Source organism: Mandrillus leucophaeus, unplaced genomic scaffold, assembly GCF_000951045.1.
Source record: "Mandrillus leucophaeus isolate KB7577 unplaced genomic scaffold, Mleu.le_1.0 Scaffold1174, whole genome shotgun sequence".
NCBI lineage: Eukaryota > Metazoa > Chordata > Mammalia > Primates > Cercopithecidae > Mandrillus > Mandrillus leucophaeus.
The window spans coordinates 311,228-330,794 of NW_012100032.1; the positions used below are offsets into that span (position 1 = coordinate 311,228).

At 42.0% G+C, this 19,567-nt stretch overlaps 1 protein-coding gene across 3 annotated transcripts in view; it reads left to right on the plus strand.

Annotated features, from left to right (window-relative positions):
• The window catches only part of SRGAP2 (SLIT-ROBO Rho GTPase activating protein 2), a 254,817-nt gene that overhangs the window by 165,212 nt on the left and 70,038 nt on the right, over positions 1-19,567 (plus strand). For all 3 annotated transcript variants that reach the window (XM_012001018.1, XM_012001022.1, XM_012001028.1), the window contains exons 4-6: positions 10,161-10,223; positions 18,182-18,397; positions 19,033-19,161. In XM_012001018.1, the coding sequence (XP_011856408.1) occupies positions 10,161-10,223; positions 18,182-18,397; positions 19,033-19,161 (408 nt within the window). The remainder of the gene's footprint in view (positions 1-10,160; positions 10,224-18,181; positions 18,398-19,032; positions 19,162-19,567) is intronic.

Consider the following 19,567-nt stretch of genomic DNA (forward strand, 5'->3'; position numbering starts at 1 on the left):
GGTGGGCAGATCACTTGAGGTCAGGAGTTCAAGATCATCCCGGCCAAAATGGTGAAACCCCATCTCTACTAAAATACAAAAAATTATCCGGACGTGGTGGTGCACACCTGTAGTCCCAGCTACTTGGGAGGCTGAGGCAGGGGAATCACTTGCACCCGGGAGGCGGAGGTTGCAGTGAGCCTAGATGGCACTACTGCACTCCAGCCTGGTGACAGAGCGAGACTCCGTCTCAAAAAAACAAGAGAGAGAGACATTTCCTAATAAAGACTAAGGTTCCAGGAGGAAATATATACTTAATAACGTAGCCTTAAATATGTAAATCAAATGGGACAGAATTAAAATGGGAACTAGATAAATGATCAACCCCAATGAGAGATTTAACACACCTGTCTCAGTGAATGATTAAACAACCAGACCAAAAAAGTCAGTGAAAATACAGAAGAGTTGAAAAACAACAAACTTGACCTAAATGATATAAATGGATACTGTGCCTGACAACTGCGGGTAGATACACATTCTTTTCAAGCGTACATGGAACATTTATAAAGTTAAACCTGAAATGGGGAGGAAAAATCGAAGAGCTTAGGGGAGAAATTAGAGCTGGAGACTGGAAATCTCCAGTTCCAAAGTCTGTACCTTCTTTTTCTCACAATTCATTGATTTTTCAGTGGGAGTGGGGTACTGGCCAAGAGGGAAGGTATCCTCCCCCAAGAATATTGATTTTTCTTTTTTCAACGGTATGTAGGCCATGACTAATGGGAATGGCTACCCATGTGTTTACTGTGGACAAGGACAAGAGGCTGCAAACCACCACTGTAGCTGATCCAGGCTCAGATCTTCATCCCAGTCCCTAGGCAATGCATTCTAATTGCTGTCAGTAAAGGGCTTTACTCAGTCTCCCAAAGTTGGCTTTGTGCTCCTCTTAGGTCCAACCCTGGCACCTGAGGTGTCAAGAAAATGCTGTCTTCATAACCTTCCGGAGCCTCTTCCTCTCTTGATTCTAAAGGCTACTCCCAAGTGTTCTAAAACTACACACATGAATTGGCTTTGCTGCTGGGTTCCTCTTTCTTAAAAGTATTTAATCAGCGATTCTCCCAGTGCCCCAGGCATTTCCTGTACGAGTGCTGCTGACTGTTTTACTTCCTACCAGGCTGCCCTCCTCCTCTTGGCATTCACACTCCCAACTTTCAGATGAGCTCTATTAACTCCTGTTCTTCCAGCCTCCTCCTGGCCCAGCCATCTGGGAGCCATACAGGCATTCTTCCCATCCCCCAGCTCCTAGATTTCCTTATTGTAGGAGGGCATATGTTTTCAAGTACCTTATCATTCTGGCTCTTTTTTCCCCGCCTTCTCTCCCAGTTCCAAGCCATTGATTGCTTTTCCTCCTTCGTTCATTTTACAGCTGCTGAGAGATTTGTGCTCTCATGTTGCCTGTTTGCTTTTGTGTCTTTTGTCCCTTATGTCCTGGTCTACTCAAGGATACCCACAGTCACCTAGATAACATTTCTACTCTGTGCTTCTAGTGTCCTGCTTGGGAAATGGGGTGATCACTCATCTTAAGAATGATCTCAAGAAATGCTTTGGCATGAGAGATCAGGGCCTGAAGACATTACACCCCCACCCAAATCATTATCCAAAAGAGTAAAAGATGGAAATTTGCCAAGACAAAGATCACAGTGGTAGTTTAAGAAATGAAAGCTTAGATTTGATTGTCTGTTTTATTTTAAAGGATGTCGTTTTGATCTTATTTTCTTAGTATTAGGATAGGTCATTCAAAGAGATTGGAACAACCATGGAAGAACATTCAGATTGTTATAGGACTGTGTTTCAGACTGGGAGAGCAGAGGGCCTTTAGCCTCTTCCTGACCCCACCCTGAACTCCCCTGAACTCCCACCCTTGTCCCGAGTATGCCTGTCCCTGACAAGAGACTTTGGTCAAAGACCAAAGTGAGCTTTGTTAGTGAGCATTCACAGAGGATAGGAGCTGAGTCCATGGATTTCACGTCATGCCAAGGAATGGATTTTCTCCCAGGGCCACTAGCATTACTTGTGGGTTATCAAGTGTTATTGCTCACACATTCCAGAGCTTCTGGAAAAGACTTAAGGAAATGGCTTTCAGAAAGCCATTTCTGTCCTAGAGGAGAGGGGTCCTGGATTTCACTGAACCAGAATTTGAGGGGTGGTTTTGGTATTCTGTGACGTAGGTAGTGGGGAACTCCTACCTTTGGATGTTTCCTTTATGCCCACAGTCTAACCATTTCCTAGTTGTACAGCCAAGAAGGATCTTTTCTGTTTAATCGATCTGGAGGAATAGAAGGTAATTGTATCCTCCTTATTTTCATTCTGCCACCCCTACCTTCATCATTTCTTCCTTTCTGCTAAGCATTTTTTATCATCTTTCTTTGTTTTGTTTGGGGAGTTTTGTTTTTTTGTTTTCTTTCCTCAGGAAAGCTGAATTATTTCTTACAGAGTCATTTAGTTCTTACTGAAACTGGGGAGGAAAAAGATTATGCAACAGCAGGCGTAAGGAAAAACAGAGAACCTTCTTCCCTTCGGGCCCACAGAGCCCATTGGAGGGATTCAGCTACAGTCCTGCCTGGGAAGTAGTTTCCAGGACCTTCACAATTCCACATAGCATCTTTAACGTGTTTGAGAGTACGTAAGGAGGCAGCATAGTGCTGTGGAAAGAACACTCAAGTGAGTGTTGAGGGGGCTGGACTCTAATATTAATGTTAGCCAACATTTATTGAACAGGCTAGGTGCTAGATTCTGTTTAAAGCACTTTATATGGATTATCTCACTACTCTTATTATCCTATTTTACACATGTGGAAGCTGAAGCACAGAGTATTTAAATGTAATTTACCCAAGGTCATCAGTTGGGGAGTAGAAGTAGGATTTAATTCCTGCTCCAGAGCCTACATGTTGAGCTCTCTTTTAATACTGCATATAGTCCCTGATAGGCTACTGACCCTGGAAAAGTTATTTCAACTTTTAGGGCTCATTGGTGAACCATAACCAAAGGGAGCTCATTGTGGCTAACCTCTGATGGAGTTTCCACTTTTAATAATTTATATGATGAGATGCAGCTATATTGTTTAGTTCTTGTCATTATGTGAAAGCATAGTGTTTAAATTTTGACCTCATTGATTCAGCAACTTACTATTTTATGGCCACTGTGCACAAAGCAGTGGGCTGGGTACCACAGAGGATTCAGAAAAATGCTTAAAAAGTTAAAACCTATCTCTTCCATTAGCTTTAGATGGTTTCATATTGTAGTTGCTTTGAGGTTTTTTTAGACTAAGTTTTTCAGATAATTAAACAGGAATCAAATTAAAAAACTATTCATATTCCAGAAGAGGAATCCTGAAACAGGTATTGGACCTTAGACTATGTCAAGTTTCTGACATTTTCTTTTAAAATGTAACTTTTGTCACTAGGATGGTTTATATCCATTAACTCCTGAGTGAAGGAGCTTCTGGTGAGATTATTTTTTATGGTGCTTACAAGCTCAAGGGATTCTATAAAAATGGAATGTGACTGCTTTGGGAGTCACTAATACTGAAGCTGGATCATTATAACCTGAAATATCCATTAGTAACTTAGAAAGGCAAACTCAAAGAATTTACTATGTAATAGCTGGATTTTTTGATATCAGATTTTTTTTTCTGGCAAGCTGGATTCAATATCTAGCTTTCTGTGGAGTTAGGTTATGGTGTGGAAACCTCTTGGCTGGGACAGGAAAAAAAATTGATCTTAAACTAAAAAACTAACTTAAGATATTCTGTTTCTGGTAATACCTTTGAGATTGGAAGAATTGCATTCTGATGGGCCCAGACATTAGATTAATGTCCATCTTTCTCAACAGATTGTAAACTTTTAAACTTTCTGTTTTGCATTCAGACCACAAGTGCCTGACACTTAATAGATGTTCTATAAATATTTGCTCATGGACTCTTTACTGCTCACTCCCTAAAATCCAGCCATTTCTCCCTTGCCAGCGTTCAATAATTGAACCTGCTTTGAAACATCTGATCAGCCACTTCAAGAAGGCAAGTTATTTTAGCTCCTTTCTAAATAAGTTAGTGGGCTCCAGTCCCTAAACTACTATTTTCTTTATTAATTCCTCAAGTACAGACTTTTGTATATATCCGGTCTTTTTAAACCTGTGTATAATGACTCATTAATGAGTTGTAAAATAAATTTAGTGAGTTATTACCGACATAAAAAAAATAGAGAAGGCCAGGCACAGTCGCTCGAGAATATAATCCCAGCTACTCTAAGAAGTTGAGGTGGGGGGATCTTTAGGCCAGGAGTTTGAGACCAGCCTGGGCAACATCACGAGACCCCATCTCTAAAAACAAGTTTTTAAAAAATTAGCCAACCATGCCTTTACCAGCTACTTGGGAAGATGAGGCAGGAGGATTGTTTGAGGCCAGGAGTTTGAGACCAGCCTGAGCAAACTCAGTGAGACCCCATCTCTACAAAAATTTAAAAAATTAGCCAGTGTGGTGGTACACATCTGTCGTCCCAGCTGCATGGGAGGCTGAGGAAGGAGGATCACATGACATTTGAGCCCAAGAGTTCAAGGCTGCAGTGAGCTATGATCATGCCACTGCATTCTAGCCTAGGCAACAGAGGAAGACCTTGTATCTAAAAAGAAAGAAAAAGAAGAAAAAAAAAAGAAGATAAAAGAATAGGAAATATCATAATGGACAGCACATAAGTGAGAGGTGAAGCCAGGTGGACTTCCTGGGTCGAGTGGGGACTTGGAGAACTTTCCTGTCTAGCTAGAGGATTGTAAATGCACCAATCAGCACTCTGTAAAAACGCACCAATCAGCTCTCCGTGTCTAGCTAAAGGATTGTAAATGCACCAGTCAGCACTCTTAAGAGCTGTAACACTCACTGTGAAGGTCCACAGCTTAATTCTTGAAGTCAGCGAGACCAAGAACCCACCAGAGGGAACCAACTCTAGACACATAAGTACTTTTATTATAGACACATATTATGCTGTATTACAATAAAAAATGTTTTTTGCTTTTTTTTTTAACACCCTAGCCTAACCTGTCTTCAGAAGGCAAAAGCACCTCTGGTGTCCCTACTGTGGCATCTCCTAGCCTACCTCTCTATAAAAGTTTTGCAATTAAGTATATTTGTGTTTTATACATCCTTGGGCTTCACGTAGTTTAAGTTCCTAACTGGAGTTTGATCTTTCTCAGAGCCAACTCGTGGTATCCTAACCAATGAATGAATGCTGAATAGAAAGAGCTCTGCTTGCATATATGCAGGTAGTGTGGTGGAGGGGAAATCTAGAAGTCATTTCTCAGCTCTGACCTGCGGGATCATCACCCCTTGAACCCCCAGAGCCTCGGCATACAGCCTCACACCGGCATACAGCCTCACACTGTACCACCTATTTTGGTGGTCCAAGTTAGGTGAGGGAGAGGACCAGACACAGTGCCCACCATCACCTAGCACTGGCCGTGCTACTAAACAGTCATTCCTTTTAGCGCTCTCCTCCCCACCAAAAGCATTTCAGGCAAAGCGCCAGCTCCTGAAATGTGGCCTCTTTGAAGTGGTGAGTGAATGCTTCTGAAACCACCACCTTATGTATGGTGGTGCGTCTGCTGCCAGAGCTTAATACAGGGTCGTGTTCCTTTCCTCTGAAATCTGTAACATAAATTCAGTTTTAAACTGGATTTTTTTTTAACAGTTGGTCTCTGAACAATCTTTAGGGTGGGGAGGGGATACTAGTGGTTGTGGGGGAGATATATGCCCTTGAAAACTAGATTCTTTTTTGGAAAACTGCTGATACAGGCTAAATGGCAGAGAACTAAATGGCCCTACTGTTCCTACCTGCTGACAGGCTCAGCCTTGGGATGGGGCTGAAATGAGCTCTTGCCACATGGCAGAGACATGCCTTCCTCTTTTTCTTCTTCTTTCATACAAATAGGAGGTAATTTTGTGCCTGTCAAAAAATACAGCTTTGAGATGTAGATAACCAATAAACAACAGTCCCACCCCCAACTTGGAAAGCACATGAATGCTGATCTAAATAACTAGAGAATCGGTAACAAGTAACCTCCCTGTTGAGAACAGGTCTGAAATCTCTTTCATAGTTGGTGTTCTTTGGGAAACGCTGAAAGACAAACCCATCCAAGCTCAGGAAACGTGCTGATTTAAAGAGGTCCAAGGAAGAGTGACCAGCCCAGTGGCCAGGCATCCCAGATGCCTAGGATTCTCATGTTTCCGTACATATCTGCTGTTACATCCTTTCTGTGAGCAAGGAGGCTTTGGAACATTACAGTCTTGTCTTGGGGAGATGAAATGACACTGTGCGTTTCAGTTCTGTTTCCAATGCTGTTATCTGTTGGAAAATGAAGCTTTCCTACCCATTTTGTCAGCATAAAACTGGTAGGAGCTGTTGCAATCTCATTGTCTTCTGATCAGCCCCTCCTTGGCAGCAGTCAGAGTGGACGCCCCGTGAAACACACTCTGGCCAAACGGTTGTGGTGAGTTTCAAAATAAGAGATCCCAGCCTGGGCACACCATCACACTTCCCATCCCATAGAACCAGCATTGTTAACTGTGCCACATCTCTATTCTAAATTTAGGCATCTTTTTTTTTTTTCCAGGCAAAGATTACTATGCAAACATTTAAGAGAAAAACTTTGTCCAAAGTAATTTTTTCCCCCAACTTCTATTTGGTTTCCTGCAATGTTTAGATGACTCATTCTCTTCCAAGAAATTTTAAAGAAAAGAGATGCAGGCTGTATGTTAGTACACAAAGACTGCTCTGTAAATTCTCTTTTTCTTCCCTGTCTAGAAACCCCTTGCCTTTTTATAGAGAACAGAAAAGCTCTACAGTCTTCATTGTCATGTACTCGGCCTCATCAGGTTTTGTTGTTCCCGGGAATAAATGTCCCCCTTGTCTTTGGGTGGGGCCCCCTTGTGGCTAACCAGCTCTGTCAACCCCGCTGCAGTGGCCAGCACGGAAGCCCTTCCTGGGACCACGCTTTCCCCCAAAGGCACACAGTTAAGGTTTCTGAAACAGAGAACGAATAGCCTTTTATCATCTGTGAAAGGAGAGACACTGGCAATTTCCTGCCTCTGGCCTAGTGTCAGAATTTCTCCTGATTGCTAGAGGCTGTATTGTACATTTTAAGTGGGCTCGCCACACATGTATTCCCAGCCCAACCCTCAGCCAGAGGGAGTGGTAAGTCAGATCACTTCAGCAGCCTGTTCAAATAAACAGGGATAATCGCTGAGTGGTCCTCCCAACTAATCAGTACATGAAAGGAAACATCTGCCTGGGCTTAATTGCTGTTTTTTTGGTTACTCTTTTCCCTCCTCTTCTTCCCCCATCCCCCATTCTGGGGCTAGGTTATTTAAGTCATGGGTAAGCAACAGGGTAGAGGAATAGGAGCTTTCTCCTTTAACCTCTGCCATTCAAACAGAAGGAGGAGTTAAGAAACGATAGGAGGCTAGCAGGGGGAGCTGGCCCGGAGGCAGGAGGGCAGGGCAGTGGGAAGTGATACTCATGGTCACTTCCTGACCCTGTTGCTGACTCTGGGGCTCGGAGTGAGTCATGTTGCCTCACTTCACCTCCTTGGGCCTCTTGCTTCAGTGGAGCTCAGCTTTTCTCTCAATGGAAAGGAGAGGCTGGTATGTGAGATCACAGATGAAAGGCATTCCCTCTTGTGACTTCTTCCAGCAGTTGAGGTCATTGGATGAGAGACCCTGGGAATGGTAAATTTAAGACTGGCAAGATGCCCCTGAACCCGTCCATTTTGTAGAGCATCTGGGTCGCCTAGGAGAACTTGCTCATTATCTTCTAAGCCAACCAGCGGTACACTAAAGGGAGTGATGTTTGAAGATAATATGGACTCTAGAAGCCAGGCAGAAGATCATGTAGAATCATAGAATGGCAGAGGTTGGAAAAGACCTTAGAAATGTTTTAGCTGAAGCTTTTCATTTTATAGAAGGGAAAACAGAGGGCCAAAGAGGTTAACCAGGTTGTCCAGAGTTATCTCTTTGGTAATGCAGGAGCCAGGAATAGAAAGAGAATCTTATGATTGCAAATTTAGGGCTCCTTCCACCCCTTTCCCCACTATCAGATGTAAAAATTCATGCCTACTCATGACAGAGGCCACACATAGGTTATATTCCATAATGAATACCTTAATAGAAAAAATGGGCAGAGAACACCTTAATAGGAAAATGACAGATTATAAAAGAAAAATGAAAATGGCTGATAAACATTTTTTAAAATGCTCAGGCTCACTAGAATCAAAGGACTGCAAATTACAGGAGGATACCACATCAAATTGTCAAGACAATAAAATGTGAAATAAACATTCATATATGCTATTGGTGTTATTTTAAATTGGTACCGTTTTTCTCAAAGGCATTTTAGTGGTATAAATGGTAGTCTTTGACCCAGCAATGTTATTTCTAGGAGAAAATAATGAAAGGTGTGTGCATTAGATCATATACAAAGTAATGTGATATGGCATTTTTTATCACAAAAATTTAGAAGCAAAGTACATGTCCAAGAATGGGAGCTGCATCAATATAATGTATTATAATGCTATAGAAGAATAATACATGTGGAAATGTTTACAACATATGTTTAAGCGAATAAGTTACAAAACAGGATTTATAATGCAATCCCAATTTTGTAAAAATAGAGAAGGTTAGAAAAGTACATAACAACCCTTAGAGTGATGATTTCTTAGTGGTAGGCATTTAAGAGTTACTTTTGTTTTCTTTTTTGAGGTTTCCTAGTTTCCTTATTATAATAAACATACATTACTTTTGTAATCAGAAAAAAAGTATTTTTTAAGTAGAGATATATGTATCTTGAAAAAAAGCAAGATTTTAAATGATTGGGTATCTGACATGAAAGACCTTCCTTTTTTTGTCTGGGAGCTAGCAGCCATGGTGGGAGGGATGGGAGACAATATTATAACTTCTGTTAGGATGGCATTTTGATATCCAAATTTCTAGTAGGGAAGATCTAGAAGGAGCTGGCAAAAGATAAAACAAGGGGTTTCCCTCTCAATGACCCATGCTGCCAATCAGTGTTAGCCCTCTTAGGTTTGGCATATAACACTTAGTATAGGAGGTGTGACAGTTTCCTTCCTGCTTCCTCATTCTTTCTTTTCTTTTCTTTTTTTTTTTTTTTTTTGAGACCGTCCCACTCTTGTCGCCCAGGCTGGAGTGCAATGGCGCAATCTTAGCTCCTTGCAACCTCCGCCTCCTGAGTTCAAGTGATTCCCCTGCCTCAGCCTCCTGAGTAGCTGGGATTACAGGCATGTGCCATCACGCCTGGCTAATTTTTGTATTTTTAGTAGAGACGGGGTTTCACTATGTTGGCCAGGCCAGTCTCAAATTCCCGACCTCAGGTGATCCACCCACCTCCGCCTCTCAAAGTGCTGGGATTACAGGTGTGAGCCACCGTGCCCAGCCCTATTCTTTATTTCTACGGCTCTATGTAGTTAGATGTCAGCCCTGGGTGTCAACAGCAAAGAACCCAGGAGCCATCACTGCTCAAGATTAACTAGTTGGAGACCCCTTAACATAGATTTTCAGCATCTAGTAACAGCTAATCTCGCAGGCAGTCAGTATTGAGATATCGCTGCCTTGTGAGTTTCGGGTAGAAATAAAGCAAGTAAGAAATATAGTTCCATCCTGTTTGGAGTTTTCTATTTAGTTAGGGACTTTGAAGTCCCTGGATGTTTATATACTTTTTCCTATTTCATCCCGTTGCACATCTTATTTTCCTTTGAAATCTTCTGGAATGCTTGACTGCAAGTATCTGAGAAACCGTGTTCCACCTAACAACAGTTGCTAGGTAGGATGTGGCTTTCAGTCCTGCTCTTTGGGGACCAATAGAAAAATCAAAGGCTACCACCCTTTTTCCCTCCATGCAATTGCCTTTGCTGGGCTATAGAAAGGGCACATTTCATTTTATTAAAACTCTTTGAGTAATCTGACCATAATTGGGTCTGATTGGAGTGGTTATCTGATTTGCTGGGTTAAATAATGGGCCTTAATTGAGTCTGGGTTATTTGTAGAGCCAGTGCGGCTTTTGCCTTCATTGCTCCCTCCTCTCTCTTCTGTTTCCCAATTAACCTTCATTCCTCTTTCCTTGCAGAGTAAAGAAGTCGGCCAGCAGCTCCAAGATGATTTGATGAAGGTCTTGAACGAGCTCTACTCGGTAAATCAGATGGGTTGCTTGTCTCTTTAATAAGCAGAGGGAAGCAGCATTTGGCAGCTTGCAGCCATAGTACGTCAGCAACAGAACTGAACTGAGGTTGAGGACAAGTGCATGGTCCCCACTGGGGGTGACCCCACCCATCTCTTTTTTCACACTCGTCTTTTCAAAACAGAATGAGTCAAAAAATACTTCCTCAAAATAAGTTTTCTCCTCAGCTGTGCAAGCTCACCCTGGCTTTATTTGGGGCATAATTGCTAGAGACCAGCCAGAGTCTAGGTCATTGGCACAATGGACCCCATTAGCAGCAAACAGAACCTAACGGCAAGGAACGTAGCCTGCATTGCCCTATTAATATGTGCCTGTTGGAAAGGCTTTATTGTTCTAGGTTTTACATCAGATCTTGGATTGATCTACAGATTTCAGACTAGAACAAATGCTCTAGAGGGCAGCACAGAGTCCTAAATTCCCCCAACAAGAGGGACCAGTTTGGGCAGAGAGAGCTTTGCACTGGCTTCCTGGAGTTTTATAAAGCCAAACCTCAGTGACGAGGCAGGCTGCGGGCTTAGAGAAGAGAACACAATCTGTTCTGAGATGACTGGCGCTTCAGGCACATGATGCCTGTGGCTGGTGCGTGTTAATTCATGCGCAGAGAGGTGGTGGTGGTGGTGGTGGTGGTGGTTGTTCCCCAGCCATGTTTTTCTAATTATAATGAAAACAAACACACACTCACACACATACACACCAAGGAAATTCGTGTTGTTATACAGGGAATACTTAAGTTGTACAGCTAATGCCTTTCAGGGGCCCCTTCTCCAGCTTGGATGTGCCAGCCTACTGTGTCATTCTCCAGCGTTTCTCCATCCTATTTGAAGGTGATACTGCTTTCTAATGTTTACTTGCTTATTTGCTGCATTTTTCTTTTCTTTTCGTTTCTTCCTTTCCTTTCTTCTTCTTTTTTTTTTTTTTATTCACAGAACAGGCAGTGGTGACATGCATGACAGGCGTTTGGGATCAGATGTTGCTGATCCAGAAACCTAGGTGTGACCATTTTGTCATAGCAACTGTTAAGCAAGTAAATAGGGTAGAGTAGTCATCTGACTTATCTCCAGTGATGTTCAGTTTGTTTTGAATTTCTACTCTGTGACTCTTCTGCTGTGAGGCCAAGCATAGATAGATGGTACCTTTGGTTCAGCTCCCAACTTTTCATTTCTCTCAAATGAAGTTAAGAGTTTTTAAAAATAGAAACACATCGATGTGAACCATTTTCAGACTGGATGGGTTTCCTGAACCTTGTCTTTTTAATGCTTTACTTCTGCTCTTTTAGAGCATTTTCTAAGCACCAAGAAGAGCTATCACTCCTTTCTCTTGGCAGAGAATTCCCTACGATAGAAAATGACACATGTAGTCACTATATAAATTCTTTTATTTTCCTGTAAGCATTTTGACCCTCTACTATTTGCAGCTGTTTCTGGGAAGGAGTAGTTTGGATAACCAACAAACCTTGCCACTTCTTTAGTGGGACTCAAGGCAGCAGAAGAAGACTAATGTCTAAGGATCTATTAGCTTTTACCCAGGGTCCTATCTCTCTTCATATGTTGTGCTTTAAGAAAAAAATAAGTGAAAGGGCGTAAGCTGTGTTCGAGTGATGAAGAAAACCTTGAAACTTATTTCTCTGGTCTGCAGAGGGCTGAGCTGCTACCTCTGACTGCAGACTTAAGACAGCCCAATATTGGCCAACTACTTTACTGGCCATTGTGAGGCCACAGTCAACGTAGAGCATAACATCTTCCCATTGATGTTCAAACTGAGAATTGTCTGAGTGTGGTATCCCCTGTCATAAGGTGAGCTGGAATATACCTTCATAATCTGTCAAAGGCCAAAATTAAAATGTGATGTTTTCCTCTAGTAGGCAATGGAAAGAGGGAAAAAAGAGTAGAGGCACTAGAAAGCTTCAGAGAAGTCAAAACATTCTGGTCCAAATGGAGTTTTAAGCAGAGGGAGTTTTACCCCAAGGGGACATTTGGCAATGTCTGCAGACATTTTTGGTTGTTACAACTGGAGGAGTAGAAGGTGCTATTGGCATCTAATGATCTAGAGGCCAGGGATGCAGCTGAAATCCTACAGTGTACAGGGCAGCCCCCACAAAAAAGAATTATCTGACCCACAATGTCAATATACCAAGATTGAGAAATGCTGGTCTAGTGACTAGAGTCTCCTGAATTAAGCAAGCTAGATTCTACCCTGTCTTGACTACTAGCTGTATGAACTTGAGGGATACCCCAAACCTCTGTGACCTTGGTGTCTGCATACTCTCCATGCACTGGTATTTCTATGTCCTAGGGGGTGGAGTAGTTGGGTGAGTTATACTTCCTGAAATATTAGACTATAGCTAAGGATCAAATAGGTTTCCAGATTCTGTAGGCCATTAGAAAGTTCAGTGAGCCAGGCTCGTGCCTGTAATCCCAGCACTTTAGGAGGCTGAGGCAGGTGGATCACGAGGTCAGGAGATCGAGACCATCCTGGCTAACATGGTGAAACCCCATCTCTACTAAAAATACAAAAAAAATTAGCCGGGCGTGGTGGCGGACGCCTGTAGTCCCAGCTACTGGGGAGGCTGAGGCAAGAGAATGGCGTGAACCTGGGAGGCGGAGCTTGCAGTGAGCCAAGATTGCACCACTGCCCTCCAGCCTGGGGGACAGAGTGAGACTCTGTCTCAAAAAAAAAAAAAAAAAAAAAGAAAGTTCAGAGAATAGAATTTTTTCTTCTGGAGATTAAGATTTAAGTTTAGGACTGGTCTGAATAAGGCACCATGGGATTATGGTGACTAACTGTCCCTCTTTGCCTAGTACTGAAGAGTTTCCTGGGACATAAAATTGTCAGTACTGAAACTGGAAAAGTTCTAGGTTAAAAAAGGTTAATTGGTCACCTTGCATGGAGAGTGGTTTTATCAGGTGGGAAGCTGGGACCATTACATGCTAGCTTTGGGAAGCTGCTTGCTGTGTGCACACTCTTGAGGAGTCAAGAAGAGAACAAGGGAGAGTTTCTTGTAAGGAGCTTTCCCATTATTTTCTTGTCAGGAAGGCAGGGAAGGGCCTCTTGTTTCAATGACATTGTAGGTAATGGAACTTATTTGGGATCCTTGGAAAAAGGAAACCAAGCATATAAGAAACCCATCCAGTTTTTTCAGTGCTCTTCACATCTGCCCCTAATACCCGTTAATACCCTTTTTTAGGGGACTAGTTATCCAAGGGTTGGTAATTTTAGTAACTTTGTACCTTGATGATCCAAGGAGCAGGACCCAGGTGTTCCCAAAGAAAGATGCCTTTGGGCAGGGGGCCCAGAATACCACTGTAAGTGGCCAGCTGCCCCTCTGCACCTTCCTGTTTTCTGCTTGAAGGGCCTTTGATTTCCCTGACTTGGCATTCTGTGCCGGGGCCTGCTTCCCACAGCTGCTATTCAGAGAGCAATCCTAGCAAGCATTCTTCTCCACGTGTTTTTCCCCTGATAATGAGCTGGCTAGTATATAAACCATGGCATAAATGGTTTTCATTTTCTGATGGATGCACCGGGAATGCCTTTGAAGTCAGAACACACTGCTTCCCAAAGAACTCTGGGATTCTTTGCCTCAGTTGTACTCAGAGGTCGTGTCTGGAAAAACCCAGCAAACCCCCACAGGAAGGAGCATACATGGAGGCACTGAAGCCAGTGTGGATTGGCTCAGTATGAAGAGTCAAGGAGGCTCTAGAATTGAGAAAGAAGAGGCTTTAGGACACTCTGGGGCTGTTATTATCCCAGAGGCCTTATGCTTCTATACTCCCCCTAAATATATATCCCCTTGGCTTGGAGCAGCAGCTGTGTGCTGGCAGAGCTACCTCAGACTGGTATTTAGCACCTGTTCCCTTGAAACATGGCACTTAATAGTCCCTCAACTCTGCTTGCCTATTTGACCCTGGCAGTAGGCACCAGGGAGACAAGAACAAATAAGATGTTTCTAACCTCAAGGCGTTTAGTTTTAATTGGGAGAGACAGAAAAGTAAAGCATCAGGTGGAAAATGAAGTGACAAGAACTCATTTACATGTCTTCACAGAGGACAGGGATGAAGTCAGTCTCCTTGAAGAGATACTTGAGTTGAATCTTAATTGCCAAGAACTCTTTTCTTGTTCTCTACATGTTCCCTTTTTTGTTGCATCCAACTTTTGTTTCATGATGCAGTATCATTTTATTTCTCATTTATTTCTCCAGGGCTATTATGGATATATTGTTTTCAAACTTTTCTTCTTGTTGTATAATATTTCTTCTAAATTGCTAGTTTTGGTCTTGGTCTTTCATATTAGACATTTCCTTTAAATGCCTGGTTATCCTTAGCTGCCTGTTCACACTTTAAAGTGAGGTACTAAAAGATTCTATGTCAGCTGTGGCCTTCACAGTAGGGTGTTCTAACTGGGCTGTGTTCTCGTGGAAGCCCCAACTTTAGTATTTCTAGGTCTCTTATCTTGGATGGTCAGATTGCCAAGAGATCACACTTTTGATCTCCTACTCATGTCTGGGGGCTGAGTTGTGAAGAGGCCTGGACCATCTCAAAATTTAACATAGACTTCAGCTAATCCTCCTGTTGAAGTTCAGTATCCCCCTATCACCGCTGAACCTTGTATCCCCTAGTCCATGGACCCTCTCTAACAGAATAAACCTCTCATCTAGTATTCCGCTACAGTGGGAGAGGGGATCTTGGGATCTCACTGTTCTCAGATTTTCAATAGCTTATTTTGTGTTTAGCTCTACCTTCATCCCACTGCTACTTATTTCTCTTCAGGCTTCTGTGATATCAATCTGGCTGCTTCCTGGTTTACTCTAGTTTTGGTTTAGGACTCAAGTAGATCAGTTACTGCTTGCCTGCCTGTTTTTCAGCTTCTGCTTCCATTCTTTTTGTTTTTCTCAATTTATACCTAAATGATAATAATTTTAGAACCCTTTTTTCCCTATTATTTTAGTGTGGCTGTCAGAGGGAGCAGAGCTAAATACATGACTTCAGTGTTTAGTTTTTCAAAGTAAAGTAGAATGTTCCTCACAGAACTGAGAATGTAGACTTTTCAATTTTTTGCTATAGTTTGTATTTGCCTCACTATATATAGATAGAAGTATGTATATCTATATGTATACATATCTATATATACATATATGTGTAGCTGTATGTCTAAGACATAGATATATAGATATACATATATTTACATATGTTTATGTATATAGCTATATATAAGTCCTATCTTGACTTTCTCTAAGTCCTATGTTGACTATAAATATATATATTTATAAACATATATTTAATATGTATATGTATATCTATATCTATATAAATTTCTAAGTCCTGTCTTGACTTTCCTATTTTTTCAGTTGTTTTGGCTTCAGCTTCTGGGAACCTCAGTTTTCTCTTGAGCTGAAAGGCACTAATAAAGCTTCTCCAGTATTTACCCAGAAGAGAGACTGTGTCATGCAGTCATTTGGGCAACCACTTTGTAAAACCACCATTGTGTATATGACATATTTCTCCACTGTGAGAAGAAAACACAAAAGAAGTAGAGCTTACCCTGAAGAATGTATAGTTTCTTAGGCAAAGTAGTGTTTTACTCTCTTTTAACACGAAAGTTCTTTAAGTTTTTTAGGGTAAAGGAACATTGTAAATTGTTGATTTTTATTACTTCATTTGTTGACTTGGTAGCGCTATTCTTTGACCTCTTTTTTATCTCATGTTTATTCATAGCGTTTTCTCTTTATCGTGCACCTTCATGAAATAGGAAATCACTTTAAAAAAGAAAAAAAGCACTCACTTTTGTAACTGCTCACTAAGCTTTTGAATCCCATGGTCAGATTCAGGTGGAAAAAGGAAAAAAAAAAAGGAGCCTCCTATCTACACTTCTTCATCTGGGATAACAGATGCCTCTTTTCCACTTCTTAGTTAACCTGGAAAGCTGGGGGTCTGTTTGAATTACTTAGAAAGGCTTTTAAATGCCATTGGTTGTTAAATATTATTTCTTCTGTATAGAAAATATGAAGAGTGTTATCCTGGTAAAATTTATGGGAAGTAGTGTTAGGTTCAGAAAAAGGTGAAGCTAATTTAAAACATTCTGCATTCAAAATGAGACATAATTTAGACTCTAATGTACTTTGACTTTGTCAGTATCCCAATATTCTTTATTCCTTTGTTTGCCTCCAGCTGATCGTAGGGGCTAGATTAGTCTACTCACAAAGTCTTTCTAAGCTAGGTTTTCTCAACCTCAGCACCATTGACATTTGGGCCAGATAATTAGTTGTTGTGGGGGCTGTCCTGTGGATGTTCAGCAGCATCCCTGACCTCTACCTAGTAGATGCCAGTAGTAATCCCCAAGTTGTGACAATCAAAAATATTTCCAGACACTGCCACATTTCCCCTGGAGGCCAAAATAGCCCCAAGTTGAGACACTGTTCTAACTCAAGTTCATAAATGGAACTAATTTCTCTTTTCAAGAATATCTTGACCATACTTAACCTTTCCTCCCAACCGGTTCAGGTCCAGTCCTATGCAGAGGAGAGTCAGTGTTGCTTAGTGGCTAAGAATGTGGTCTTTGGAGTCTGACAGACCTGAGTTTGAATCCTGATTCTGACATTTTCTCTTTGTATGACCTTGGGTGTGACAGTTAATCTCTTTGAGCCTTAAATCCTTATCTTTAGAAATAGAAATAATAACATTTTCTTTCACAGAGTTATTGTAAGGATTAAATGAGGTAATGTACCTAAAGCCCATGGCACACAATGTTTATTAAGTGGTAGATATTAATAATAATATTGTACCTTGGCACTCCTCTGTTACACACACACATGCGCGCGCACGCGCGCGCACACACACACACACACACACATATATACACACATCCACCAACTTCTACTCTAATTCTCCCTCTCAAAGAAATCTTAGGGCATCACACTTTCAACACTGTTGAACTCCCTGTATGGAAACAGAAAGCTCCCCACAGAGTACAGCAGGCACCGGGTGGCTGAAAGTAGTATGTTTAGTAGGATTGGAAACAAGCTTGAGTTCTAGGCTTCCTGGCTTCCCTGTTAAGAGAAAGGATTGAACTCCTAAATGGTTGCCTTGATGGAAAATCATCCTTCACCTTTTATACTACTTCCTTCCTGTGGCAATTCCAGTTATACTTCATATGGATTTTATTCCTTCCCAGACTCTTACCTGAATTGCTATGAAGGCTTACAGTCTTCATAGGGTTGTTGTCTAGATTGTGGAATTGCCCTAAGGATGAGATGAGAAAATGTGTGTGTGGTACTTGGCATAAAGCCAGGAATATACTAAGTGTTCAGTAAATGATAACTGGCATTGTAATTGCTGCTGCTGCTCTAGTTGCTGTGAGAGGGTGTTTGATCTGGATAAAGCAGAACAGACAGATCCCCAGAATGCCAGGCCAGTAGAAAGAGCTTTTGGAAGCTTTTCCTCTTCCCTATTTTATATCTGAAAGGTAACAGAAAGCATAGGCAGTACTCCATAGGCTGCACTGCCCTCTTCAGGGTTCCTGACCAGCCCAGGAAGGCTTTGCCCTTGGGGCCTGAGAGGGGTGGTGGTGTTTGCCATCTACTCGGTATTACGAGGTGACTAAGTGATAGAAATCACCTGGCCAATATTAAAGAGAAATGATTACAAATGATAATGAATCGAAGTAAATAATACATGATGGATAGACATGAAGTTATTTCAATGAGAGGAAATGTTGGCTCATTTCGCATACTGCTTTCCTGTGCTTTGGAGTGGTCTTTAATCTGTGTTTGCTGAACCAAACACTTCTGAATTTTTCCCTTAGGGGTGTGAGGATATTACTTCATGGGGGAGAGCTCGAGCTGAGTCGCTGAGTCTGTAAAGCAGAGTATTGACCCCCTTGGCTTGACCTCGGGGGTGGGGGTGGGTGATGTCTTGCAGGTCATGAAGACATATCACATGTACAATGCCGACAGCATCAGTGCTCAGAGCAAACTAAAGGAGGCGGAGAAGCAGGAGGAGAAGCAAATTGGTAAATCGGTAAAGCAGGAGGACCGGCAGACCCCACGCTCCCCTGACTCCACGGCCAACGTTCGTATTGAGGAGAAACATGTCCGGAGGAGCTCAGTGAAGAAGATTGAGAAGATGAAGGAGAAGGTACGTATGCTCCCACAGCTATAGATGCTGGGAAGCAACATTCGGTAAGGATGGATGGTAGGAATTTCCAAATAGGCTCTGGGAAGAGCAGACAAGGAAGCTCTGGGTTCTTTTAGTGCCTAGTGACTAAAAATGAGGCCTTGCTCTGTGCCCTGGAGGGAATACTAGGTATTGGGAGAACTGGGCACGTGGGCTCCAAGTTTTTAGCCTCTAGCAGCAAGAAACAGTAGTCACCTTTCCCAATCCATTTTCCAAATAGAGCTCAATATCCTATTGCTTTGGAGGGGTTGGGGGTGACTAGATCCAGGATTTGGTTTCAGGTATCAGGTGTTCAGGGGCAAGAGTAGTGGTACCTTCTTCAGAGTGGCATTGCAAGAATGAGGAATGATATTTGAAGATAGAATCAAAGTGGAGCACGCATCTTAAGTAGGGAGCCTCATTAACCTTTCCTGAATTGATCTACATTGTGCCCTTGAATCTCATTAAACAGAATTAGAACCCAATTTAAGGCAGATGCGCATAGGGAGTAGCAGCACAATTGTAGTTCTTGAGTACACTGTACTTTTATCTTTTAGAGAGCAATCCCCCCCTTAAAAAAAAAAAAAAGTAAAAGTGAACTTCTGTTTCCTTTTCAGCGCCAAGCCAAGTACACGGAGAATAAGCTGAAGGCCATCAAAGCCCGGAATGAGTACTTACTGGCTTTGGAAGCGACCAATGCATCTGTCTTCAAGTACTACATCCATGACCTATCTGACCTTATTGATGTAAGTGCTTAAAGCTGAGGGCCTGAGGGCACCTCTTTTCTGGTTTCAGAATCCTCGTCAGACATTCCCTGATACTATTGTTCAGGAATCTGGTGCATTTTGAGAACAATTATGAAGACAGCAGCCATGATCCATCAGGGTGCTTGCCAAGCACCAAGTGAAATACTTCACACTTATCTCATTCAATCCTAACTGGAATTCTGGGAGGAAGGCATTATTATCTGTATTTTTACAGATTAACAGAGAGTTTAGATGACTTACTCAGAGTCAGTTAACAAATGACAGAGGCAAAATTTGCACCTAGGCCTGATGACTCAACCCAGGCTCATAACCACTACGCTCGTCTATCTGCCAGGAAATACTTTCTTCCTTTTTTTTTTTTTTTTTTTTTGAGATAGAGTCTTGC